Source organism: Ursus maritimus, unplaced genomic scaffold, assembly GCF_017311325.1.
Source record: "Ursus maritimus isolate PB19 unplaced genomic scaffold, ASM1731132v1 scaffold_17, whole genome shotgun sequence".
Classification (NCBI taxonomy): domain Eukaryota; kingdom Metazoa; phylum Chordata; class Mammalia; order Carnivora; family Ursidae; genus Ursus; species Ursus maritimus.
Window position 1 is genome coordinate 22,701,835 of NW_024424119.1, and position 12,582 is coordinate 22,714,416.

Consider the following 12,582-nt stretch of genomic DNA (forward strand, 5'->3'; position numbering starts at 1 on the left):
GGAATTGTGTGTTCGATATTTATATCAGTAAAATTTATTTGTCCTCTGCCTCTCGGGATAAACTCAGTCACAGGGCAGACTGTTAAAAACTTAGCGCTAAGTTTCTTTCCCAAAGTGTAGCTGTCAGTTAGTTCTCTGGAATTTTGAACTACATGGAAGGCTCAGTCAATGATTAGAGAACTAGCTCACAAAAGCACCAGAAGCACATTGTGATATGTAATATGTGAAAGTGCCTAACTGGTACTTTTTTCAACTTTACTTTTGAAGGATTTTAAGCATTCTTTTTCCCTGCCAGAAATTTGCATTTCACTGGAGAGAAAATCAGCTGCATTTTCTTCCTAGGTCTACCCACTCATAAACCCAGTGACCTCACTTTCTGGGGGCGTCTGTTTCCTGGTCAGGAAAATGCTCTGGCATCTCTAAGGTTCTCTCCAGAAGGCTCAACATTCTCTGATTCTGTCTCATCACCCCCATAGCACCTAGGACAAGGTGTCCCGAGGGCATGGGGGACGGGTTAATGCCATGCCGCATAAGCACAAATGATGGCGCCTCTCCAAGTCACTTGCAGGTGTCCAGAATTGAGACCAAAGGGTAGTTGGCAGCAAGACTGTGGTTGGGGAAGAACCGCAGCTCTGAACTCCCTGTACCTTTTTTACTGACAGCATGGTTGGTTGTTAATGCCTCAGGTCTGTTTGCCTGTGCCTAATGTTTAATATTTTTAGTAATTTACTTTAAAAATCTGGTGTTCAACACTCTTTCCCCACTCCCACTCTTCCTTGCATCCGTGCACAAGATGGACCTGAGGGCATCATGACATGGGACAAGTCACCCAGCTGGTATTTCAGGATGGGATAGCTTCAAAAGACAGTTTCTCAACCAAATAATTCTCCTGATTTTAAAGAGTGTGAGCTAGGGGTAGGGAAGGGTTTCAAATACAGTGCAAGTGTCTCTTTTTAAATTCCTTTTGTATAAGAACTGATTACGTGTCCTACTTGGTTCACAGGCCAGGGGTGAGTGTTCAGCCGTCCTACCTTTCTGAACACAAGGGTTCATGAGGGACAAGCTCCGAATGAGCTCCAACATCACTGCTTAAAAGATATCATTTCCGGGGCACCTGGGTGGCTCAGTCCTTAAGAGTCTGCCTTCGGCTCAGGGCATGATCCCAGGGTTCTGGGATCGAGCCCCACATCCGTCTCTCTGCTCCGCTGGAAGCCTGGTTCTTCCTCTCCCACTCCCCCTGCTTGTGTTCCCTCTCTCTCTGTCTTTCTCTTTGTCAAATAAATAAATAAAATCTTAAAAAAATATATCATTTCCCCTTCTTACCTTCTTTTTCTTTTTTTAATTTCTTTTCTCTTTTCCTTTTCCTCTCCCCCCCCCCTTGCCTCCATTCAATCGTATCTTATGTTGCGGAACAGAAAATGTAGCACCCACGCATATTTCCATTCACACTGACCCTTCCCCCCAAAAAGAAAAAAAAACTAGGATAACACTCCACCCTCTCCCAAAAAATCCACAATGACTCTGTTCACGCCTCCCTTTTATAAGTATTGAATGGGGATTAGGTAAAACAAAACAAAAAAAAGGCAGGAACAAAGCAGAGGGAAGGCAGGATGGGGGATAAGAAAAGAAAGGAGTTGAAACAATGGGGTGTGCGCGCTATGTGGGTGTGGGAAGTAGGGAGGGCTCCTTGGCCAGCTGGCGGGGTTTCTAGACGAAACCCAGAGCAAGGTGGTTTTGAAGTCTGCAGGATTTGCAGGACTACCTGAGGTTTGAAGAATGGGTACGATTCGGGCCAGGGGAAGGCAGACCTAGGAGGCGTTTATGACGCCTGGATTCTACTTTGGGTCTGGACGGTTCCCAAGCCAAAGCTCTCTCCCTCCCGCCCTCCTGGGAACATGGTTGTTTGGACTTTCTCTTGGGATCGCTGAAGCACGGGGAGCCCCTATAAAGCAATTTAAGACAGGAGTGATAGCATGAGTGAAACCGAGGGATTTCCAGAGCCCTCCAGATGGTGTGAAAGGACTGTTTCCCAGCTTGGAAGCAAAACCAGGTTTTGGTCACCAAACACAGCTGCTAATGCTTTCCCACTGACCTGTGGCTCACTGAAGAGAGAAGGACATGCGACGATGCCGAGCTCAGACCGACGTGCTGGTGACTCTGGAAGAAGGAAGGGCAGCTCCAGGATTCAAAGCTGAGTCCAGGAGGAGGATTTCTCAGCCCCATGAGCCTCTTCTGGCTTTTTTTTTTCCAGCTGTGGGGCTGGTTCGTGAGCTCCATGCAGCACGACCTTTAGAACAGGAGTTGCTGCACCGGGGGAGCTGGAAAGAGCCAGGATTTAAAACCTAGCCCTGCCTCTTACCAGATGTATGTCCTTAGGCAAATTCTTCCATCTCTCTGAGCTGCAGTTTACTCAGCCGTAAAATGGAAATAATGATATGCTTTCACTTACAGAGATGTCGCCCAAATTAGAGAAGATGGTGTAAAGCCCTGGGTGTTTAAGCACCGGTACCCAGGTACTTATGTGCTAGTACTAAGTAACTAGGGACTGATAATTCTTTCTCTTTTAGCTTCTGCAAGTAGAATGTGGTTCATTAATATAGTGAAATTAGGCAATTATCTAGTTTCTAAGGAAAAAGGGAAGCAGACAGTAGAGCACTTTACACAAGCCCTTTTCCATAAAAGCCCTACGGGTCACTGTGTCTGTCCTGCGGCCGGCTCTGTCGGGTGCTGGGGGGGGCCGGGGTGGAGTGAGGCTTCCGAAGTTCCGCCAGGGGCATTCGCAAGCTCCGGGAAGTCAGTGGACGCAGGTCGTCCTCACTGCTTCATGGCCAGTATGGGTACAACTTCGCCATTGGGTTTGCCACAGCATTTTGGCAAACTGGACGCACCTAGCCCCTTTAGGGTTTGACACAGAGAGAGGGGTGACTCAGAGCCTCGAGGCTTTTTGAAGATGGGAATGACCCACCCTGCCCCGTCCTGCGAGGGTCTCCCACCGCTTGCTGGGGCTGCAGAGATTCACACGTGTCCCACAGCCTCTTCTCTTGATCCGTGTCCTGGGCAAGCGAAAGAGCAGTTTTGCAGTTGCTGCTGTTTGGGGTGGTAAAATCGAGGGGCAGTGGCATCGGTAACCAGTCAGAGGGAGAAGAGGGAGATTGCCTTTTTCAGTTTACACCTTCAGAATTCCAGTCAGTGGAATTATTCGTCCTGTTTTCTGAGCCCCCAGATTCGTAAACTTCTGCAGACAGGCAAACACATTCCTTATGAAACAGCGTGTATCTAGGGCTTTTTTCCCTCCTGACTGGCTCCTCATTTAGTGGCGATGAGTAACGGGTCTCTCGATCTGTGTGGCATTGAGCGCGCTCTCCGCTCAAGGGGGCGATTCCGTGACTCAGCAGCCACTCTCGCCAGCCTTTGCCTCCTCTTTCCGCCCGCCGCTTCTCCGTTGCCACGGCCCCCTTCGGAGGCCCGCGCACGTTACCTCTCGCCTCCTCCCTTCCCGGAGTTCCCTACCGGAGTTTTCTCCGTCTGGTGACCCTGCCGACCTCCAGTCCTAAACCCCTGCCCGCAGAGGTCGGCCCACGGGTCGCGCAGCGCCCACAGGCGTGTTCGGTTTGGCCGTCACTGCAAACCCACACAGTCGTTTGGAAACCTTTAATTACCATTTCTAAATCAAGAGAGTTCATGTAGAAATCCAGACTGCCTGACTTGCTTGAAAAATTGGATGATCTTTCTCCACGGGGAACGAGGAGAAAGAAGCAATTCCCAGCACAGGCTCTGGCAGAAAGACCCTCTCCCCTGCTTCTCTGGTGCACGTGACAGGCGTCTGGCTTGTCCTCTGGCCTCCAGCACCGCGGGCCAGCACCTCTCCCCAGAATCACCTCCCAGTGGACTTACTACATGCATGCACAGTAGCTGTTTCTCTAAAACGTGTAACTAGTTTTCAAAGAGCGGTATGTGCACATGGGTGAAAAGGCACACGATGTGAAAGGATGTACAGTGGAAACCGAGTCTTACTCCCAGTCTGGACGTCCCGGCCCCTGTCGCAGCAGCCAGTCCCTTTTGTGTTTTAATGAAGACAGAGGCTTGTCTGTGGAGACAGGAACCACTTGTCACTTTTCATCCCCCCAGTCACTTCCTGTACAGGCAGACCTCATTTTATTGTGCTTTGCAAACAGCGCGGTTTTGACAGATTGAAGGTTTGTGGCAACCCTGCATTGAGCAAGTCTCTTGGCACCATTTTCCCAACAGCATTTGTTCACGTCATGTCTCTGTCATGTTGTGATAATGTTCATAATATATCCAGCTTATTCATTATTGCATTTAGTATGGCGACCTATGGTCAGAGATGATGACTCGCCGAAAGCTCAGATGATGGTTATCGTTTTTTCACAATAAAGGTTTTTTTAATTAAAATCCGTACATTATTTTTTTAGACATAATACTGTGGAACACTTGATAGATTACAGTATAGTGTCGACATAACTTTTATATGCACTGCGAAACCAAAAACCTCAGTGAACTCACTTCATTGCGATACATGCCATATCGCGGTGGTCTGGACTGGAACCCGCAATATCTCCCCAAGTCTATGCCCGCACATGTCTTTTCATTTTACAGTAATACGTTGATCGTTCCATATCAGTCATCCCCAAAATATGTTGAATATTCAAGTATTCATAAAACCCCTGGGTTAATTGGGGAAATGTTACTATAGGTTTTTTTTGGGGGGGGGGATTTTCTTTTTAAGTAATCTCTACACCCAACACGGGGCTTGAACCCACAACTCCGAGATCAAGAGCCACACACTCCACTGACCAAGCCAGCCAGGCGCCCTGGAAACATTACTATTCTTATCTCAAAATTAAGACTGTTGGGGAATGGATTGGTTGAAGGATTTTTGCCCAGGGAGTAGGACTGGAAAGCAAGTCTTCCAATTCCTACCCCAGTGTGTTTTGCTCTGAGTTGTACAGTTATTTGAAATTGCTGTTTATCTGTGTGGTGGAGGCCAGGAACGGTGTCCTCCCTTGTTCACGGCTTATAATTTATACAAAGATATGTAAGTCCTGCCCGAAGATGGGGGTAGAGGGTCTCCTCCAAACATATCTGGAGAGTTTGGGCCTTTATGCCCCACTGCAGTCACGGAGATTGCCACCATATGCAAAAGTGAATCAGGAAGACTTCAAACTAACACATTGATTTCAAATGCTGCAGAGACTGTTACAACAGAAGATAGCTCCTTCCGAGCTCCCACTTCCAAAGTTCAAGTTTTATACAGCTGCATGTTGTCTGCTATAGACCTTTTACCTCCCAGCAAGCAAGACAGGAGTCCAGCTCAGAAGTCTGTTCATGTAGTCAGGATTTACCATGAGACACAGGGTATCTTATCAGTGGAAGAGGGTTGGAAAGTTGTGAACATAAGACAAAAGAAGTTTGGGATTTTACGCTCTCTTGAGAGGTGAATGCTAGATTTCACAGTAGCTTCACAGAAGCCCATTTTATTTGCTAAGATATTGTTCTGGTAGTCAAGTATGTCCTGCCCTCCTACTTTGAAAAGATAAGGATGTCTTAGAGTGAATATGTACCATTATTGTTAAAGAGGGCAAACATGCCTCAGAGTAAACGAGATCCAGCTTTGCGAGTAGATATTAAACGTTCTCTTTGTTTTTTTTCAGGGACACGTGGCCATCAAGAACCATGAGCAACCCATTTGCACATCTAGTTGAGCCTTTGGATCCTGCACAACCAGGAAAGAAATTCTTCAATTTGAATAAATTGAAGGATTCAAGATATGGTAGGTACCTGGCTCTCCCATGTAATTGTTCTCACAGCAGTTAGAGTCTCATTTGCATAATAATTAGGCTGTGTAATTAATTAATTAGCCTTTAGGAGAGTTAGAGGGAGTAGCAGAAATGGCCAAATGGTCTTGGATTAATTATACAAACACACACACACCTTTCTTACATTGCCCATTTTTAAGTAAGTAATAATGATTATATACATGTGACATTTATATAACAATTATAGAATATAGAGTGTTTGTACATATATATTATATTATTTAATCTGTATAACAACCCTATGAGGTCATGTTTATAAAATGTAAGAAGTCCTGAGGAAGCTGAGGCCCAGAGAGGGTCAATGCCATGATCATGTGGATAGCAGAATTGGACAAAAACAGGTCTTTTTTATTCCAAATCCTCTGCCTTTCTCCCTTTGCACTCTGATCTTTTCCAAATAATACTAGGGGAATAATTTTCATAGAGCAGGATAAAACATTGTTTTATAAATAAACAAAATAGTCTTTCTTACAAATTACCATTGTTTTATCCTCAGACCTATTATCAGGGGTCATCATACATGATGTTTAGGCTCGTATTTCCTTTGAAAGGTACATGTGACTGGTCTTAATTACAATAGTTGCAAAGGAATTATTTTCTCATTTCTTAAATGCTAGTTTTCATAAGAAATATTACTTTGTGTGTGTTACTTTCCAACACATAATACAGTAAATATCTAGATTGACCTCTTTCGTGATAACTTAAGGGAAACTGTTTTTGGAATCCAAGGTAAGGCAGCAATTTATTATGAAAGAATTAACTATAATATTTATTTTACCTATTTTGCCTAGTGGGTATTTTCGAGTACCAAATGTCTTAACCCATTCCCTCTTTCCCTGTTGGAAGAGTAGTCTGATGCCTTGTATCGAGTTTATATAGAGATTGGCTTTAACTAGCTCTTAATGAGAAGGTGTCTCATGGCTTTTGTTTGTTTTGTTTTGCTTTCTCCTTTTTGCCTAGAACGCTTACCATTTTCTATCAGAGTTCTCCTGGAGGCAGCCATTCGGAACTGTGATCAATTTTTGGTGAAGAAAAATGACATCGAAAATATCCTAAATTGGAATGTCATGCAGCATAAGAACATAGAAGTGCCATTTAAGCCTGCCCGCGTCATCCTGCAGGACTTCACGTGAGCCTAATGTCACTTCACTCCCCTCTTCACTGCCTCCCTTGTCAGCCTTTAGAGAAAGCTTCACACACACACACACACACACACACAGTGCCTGTATAATTTGTCACCCAATATCCAGACCCTTTTGAAAAAGTAAGGAGTCTGTTATCCTGGACAGCAAGAAATTATCTCGGACACATTGGGATGTGTAGTCACTTTGCCTTTTCCAATGGCAGAGGTCATTATCTGTGGTCTCGGAGCTCTTAGCCTTAAGTATACTAGCAGAAGGTGGAAGAAATTGCATGGAGTAGGGCTATCTTGGAATCTTCTCTCATATCCTGTCACCCACATAGACAGTTTTGAACAGCTGTCCTGTTCTAACAGTGATGTGCTGTCCCCTTAGAGGTGACTTATAGGTCACAAGGCCTGACCTGTTGTCATTAAGCCTCAGTTCACATCCTGCTATTCCCAGGAGTCCTTACTCCCCATCATGGCCTGCTGTTTTTAGACACTACCTTTCCATTTTTAAAAGATGTTATTTTTTTCCTTCTAGAGACCAAATTTCATCTTCCTAGAGGACAAATTTTACTCTCTAAAATAATAAAAAGGAAAGATTCACCTAGTCTAAATTTGATTCATAGCATACTTTCCTAATTTACATCCATTTCTTTAAATTTGGTCTGACGGTGGAGGTCCATGTATCTTCTCTAGGTCTTTGTCGCCCCACCATGTGAATGGGACTCAGCCATGGCAGTAACGGTCCCAGGGTTTTTAAGTGCCTGCTTTCCCACGGTCTCTGTTGAACCCTATTTGTTGTTACTTTAATGCAATGACAACACTGCATGTAGAGCTACTCAGGGCACTTACTACCAATGTCTGCTCAAGGAAAGGTGTTTAGAAACTTCCACTTTTCTAAGTCATCCAGTGTTCGCCCCACTGATGAAACTGTCTCATGGCCAGTATTGTCAGCGGAGATCAAAGCTGACGAATCCAAGGAACCTCGTTCAACAGTTTTGTCTTCTGCTTAACGCTCTTTTCTTAGGGGTGTGCCAGCGGTGGTTGACTTTGCTGCCATGCGTGATGCCGTGAAAAAGTTAGGAGGAGATCCAGAGAAGATAAACCCCGTCTGTCCTGCCGACCTTGTAATTGATCACTCCATCCAGGTGGATTTCAACAGAAGGTGAGAGATTAGGATGAATACTTGAGTTTTCTCTTTTGTGCAAAATCTCAGCGTTCAAGTCTTCTTTGTGTGTGTATGTAGATAAATAAAAGAAGAAAATCTTTAGAAGGTGTATTCAGAAAAACTCAAACTTACTATAGATTTTCCAGGGAAGATTTTGGGGCGGAGGGAGTAGGTTGTTTTTTGGGTCTTTTAATGTATGGTTTTTTTCTTTTTATTTCTTCTGGGGCCAGGCTGAAGGAGAAAGCAGCTATCTGGTGATCACAGAAGCTCAAAAGGGCAAGTGGGAACCCATAATATCTTTTGAGGCTTAGGTCAGGCCAGGCATAGAATCATTTCTCCTCACAGTGACATTGATCAAAGCAAGTCACCCAGTCGAGCCCTAAATTCGGGGCGGGGAGTACTGTTGCAGAAGTAACTGCAGGATTACACAGGGAGGGCAACCAGGTACTGCTAGAAGAATAACTAAATAGTTATTATTAACTATGAGTGGGGAAAGAAAGAACTATACCACATTCAGTGCTGGGGAAATTAATTGTTTGGTAGAGAGAACAATGCCTGTGAATTAAAGCATTAATATTTTTAATAATAAATCATCAAAAAATTCAGAAGAAAATTTGTGTCAAATGTCTTGTGGAGAAAGACCTTTCTAAATCTAAAAGCAATGAATAAAACAAAAAAGAACAAAGAACTATCGTTTTAATCACTTCAAAATTAACAGTAAATATCTTAAAAAAAGATTTGCCACAAATATGACAGAGGGTTAGTACCCTTAATGTATAAACAGTGTGTATAATCCATTAAAAAATAGTAAAACCCAGCAGATAGATGGGCAAAGGAAAGTGGACATTTCACAATAAAAGGAAAAGCAACAGTAAACACTATATAAATCCTTTTCAACTTCGGAAGTAATAAAAAAGTAGATTAAATCCTTGAGATACCATTTTCTCTTATCAATATAGTTAAGATTAGAAAATAAACACTATTAATTATAAAGGTGTCATGAGGGAGACACTTTTTTGCACTGCTGATTATACTGTAAATTAGGAATGATGAAAGCCGTGTGTATGAAGATTATTAGAAATTGCCATATCCTTTGTCCTGAGCAGTACCCCTTCATAGATAATCTGAAATTCAGGAGTAGCTTCAGGACTAAATAGTATTCATTAAAGTATTATTTATAATAATGGAAACCTAGAAGCACTCTTACTGTCCATCAAAGGTGAATGATTTATTAAATTATGGTATGTCCTTAAAGTGATTATTAGGTAACATTTACCGTTATAATTCTAAAGTGTTCGTTAACACTTGGAACGTGCTCGTGCCGTAGCTCAGTGAGCCAGATACAAATGCGTGTACAGTGTGATCTCAGCTAGATGAATAGTTATAAAAATATTAAAAATTGGAAAAAGAGGTGACAAACTGCTAAATGATTTATCTCAGGGATTGTAGCTGTTCTTTATTTTGACAATAAGAAGCTATGGTTTTTGTAATAAAAAGTCATTTAAGAATATGAAGCAAACCATTCAAAGTGGAACAAAAAACCTTGCTTCCTTGGGGGATTTAAGTGGGTTCCATACAGCCTCGAGAACTGTGGTAACTGGCCGTTCTCAGATTAATGTTGCCAATATCCAAACCAGATAAATTCAGGATAAAAAGAAATCTGCTTTGTCCCCTGAATTGACGGTTCTTGGAACAAATGGTCCTCAGCAGCTGCTCCCTTTCCTTTGGACTCTAACCTCATCCTTAGGCAACTTGTCTTTTGTTTTTTCCCCTTAAATCACATGAACTCAATTTAATGGTTTGGTGTCAAAGGGAAAAATTAAAAATACATACACAAAATGTTACTCTATTTGAGAATAAGGATATTTCCTAACACCCCACTTCAGAAGTTCTAAAAGGAGCCTCACAAAATCATGGGCAACTTTATGTTTCTTGGAGATTCTCACTGGTGTTAATGACTTAGCTTTATTTCACTGCCTGGAAGGTGAAAGTACTGGTGAGGACAGAATTGTAATTGTTTTAATGTCTGAAGTCTTTTGACTCAAAATTCAAAGAGCTCCTATTAAGTATGTAATACTTAATAATATTACTTAGTTATTAATATTACTTAATATTATTACTTAATATTATTATTACTTAATAATTTAAGTATTATTAAGCATTAAGTAATATTAAATATTACTTAATAGTAATAAATATTATTAATACTTAATAATATTAAGTACTAAGTATGAATCTGGGTCATCACAAAGTTCAATGTGATTTATTTTTCCTCTTTAAACCTTGAAATTCATCAACTCTGGTTTCAATTTTTTATGGACCCTTTTCATTTAAACTGCAGTACTGAAAACATTATGAAAACCACAAAGTCCGGGGGTGGGGGGAGGGGAGGGGAGGAGGACTTTGATCCAAACTGTATCCAAATCTAGCAAACGCTTTTTTTTTTTTTTTAATTAAAGACAACATTTCTGTTAGAAGTGTTTTCATTGGTGCTGTTTTGTTTTTATTGCTCGGGTTTGGTTTTGCAATTTGACCTCCCAGTCTCTTTTTTCATTTTTGTAAGGAATTAAATGTGATATGTCTCAACTTTTGTGGAACTGTGAGCTATGGGCTGATTTCCAGCTATTTCCAGAAATTAGCTAGAAAAACTGTGGAAGGGGTGCTCAGATGATAAATATTCTCATTTAAGTCTTTCTGAGTTCTTTGCCTGGTTTGAATAATAGTAATTGGCCTCACCATTTTTAGGAATAGAAGGTCTAACTAACTCATTATTATAAAGTTTTTCAAAGTTATCTCAGAAAACCTTTTTTTAAAAAATCCCAACAAGAATATCATAACAATTTCTGACCAGATTTCATGGGTATGGAAACTATCTCCTCTGTAAATACTGTTTGTGAATTTCTGAAGTACCACTAAATGTAATACTCAGAAACTTTGATATACATCCAAATCTGAATTCAAATTATGTAACTAAGGAGAAATTTCCTCTTTAGTCCGTGAGGCCTTTCATGTTCAGAGACCTTATTAAAAGCTCAATCGATCAGTGAATTAAGGGAAGTTCTGAGTGGTGGAAAAATCCGAATTCTAGGTCTGTTTATTCATTCCAGGAACTAGAACTGTTAATTTTAGCCAAAAAAAGATGTTTTGTTTTAATGAGAAAATGGGTTTTTACCTGGAATTAACCCATCTTAAAACAGCCTAAGCATTTCTGGCTTCTGCTTGTCCTGTGAGTATGTTGTTTACGTCAGACTGACGTGCCAGCATTCTCTGGGCTGAATGTCACCCTTCCAACCCTGCTTCTCTGCTGTGAGAAGCTCTGATGTCCTCCCAGTGCTGGAGGCAAGAGGGTAAGGGACCCCGACTGGTCATCCACAGGTGTTCTGAGTAGAAGAACTAGGGGAGCCAGAGGCAGGGCTCTTTATGATTAAGAGCAATGTCCCAAGATTAGAAGAGAGAAATTAAAGAACACAGGACTTAAGTGCAGTTGGTAAATGTAGTAACCATGGAGAAGGAAGCAAATCATCCTGACCCGGGGAGTCCAGAGGGTTCTGCCGGGAGTATCACTTGCTCCAGGTCCTGAAGGGGGTTTACAAGGATGGAAGCGCTGGAAAAGGCACTCTACCCAGAGAATGGAGCATGAGGGACGTGAGGTTTGGGAGAGTCTGAGGGCTTCAGGGTGCCTGCAGCTAAAGAAAGTTTGGACCAGGAGATAGGAGAGGACTTATAAAGGAAGTTTGAGGTCACACAGGAGGACTTTGTTTTTTAAGGCAAGGGATTCGTATTTTATTTAGAAAATGGGAAGCCATTGGCAGGTTCCAGGTGGATCCTGGTGATCTGTGTTTTAGAGAATGGATTCTGGCGACGGTACAAAGGTAGGCTGAGTAGACTGACAGAGGAGCCAGTTAGGCTATTTCTGGAATAAATGCTTCGATAGCTGTAAAAACTAAGTGGCGGGAGGGGAGGTCATTAGATGATATGGACAGATGCAGATGGGGGTGAGGATGAGATTCAGGGAGGAAGCTCATGCATTAGGCTTTGACCCGTTGACTGTGTGGTGTCCGAGGTATTCCTGATGCACATGCCCAGCATATTTGGAAGTGTGGATGAGGACCTGGTGAGACAGGTGGGAGTTGGAGGGATGGAGCCCTCAGTGTACTAGTGAGAAGGAGATGAGTACCTTGAGGAGGAGCTGCACCTGGTCCAGAGGGTCCAGAGGCTCTGCTGTTCCGGTGGCAGCATTCTTGTCCTGCCTCGTTCCCCTGTGTTGGCATCTCTCCTTTCTCTCTTTCTACCTTTTGCGTTTCTCTAGCACATAGGCACACTCACAGACATTCATACTCGACATCAGGGATCAGCACATTTTTTTTAGGACCAATAGTAAATAGTTTAGATTTTGCTGGCTACATACTGTCTCTGCTCACATATCCTTTTGTTTTGTTTTGTTTTTACAA

At 42.4% G+C, this 12,582-nt stretch overlaps 1 protein-coding gene across 1 annotated transcript in view; it reads left to right on the forward strand.

The window, feature by feature from the left end:
* ACO1 (aconitase 1) overlaps nt 1–12,582 on the forward strand; it is a 54,364-nt gene that overhangs the window by 15,541 nt on the left and 26,241 nt on the right. Inside the window, exons 2-4 of the mRNA XM_040631497.1 lie at nt 5,673–5,791; nt 6,798–6,966; nt 7,991–8,128. Coding sequence (XP_040487431.1) covers nt 5,695–5,791; nt 6,798–6,966; nt 7,991–8,128 — 404 coding nt within the window. The 5' untranslated portion in view covers nt 5,673–5,694. The remainder of the gene's footprint in view (nt 1–5,672; nt 5,792–6,797; nt 6,967–7,990; nt 8,129–12,582) is intronic.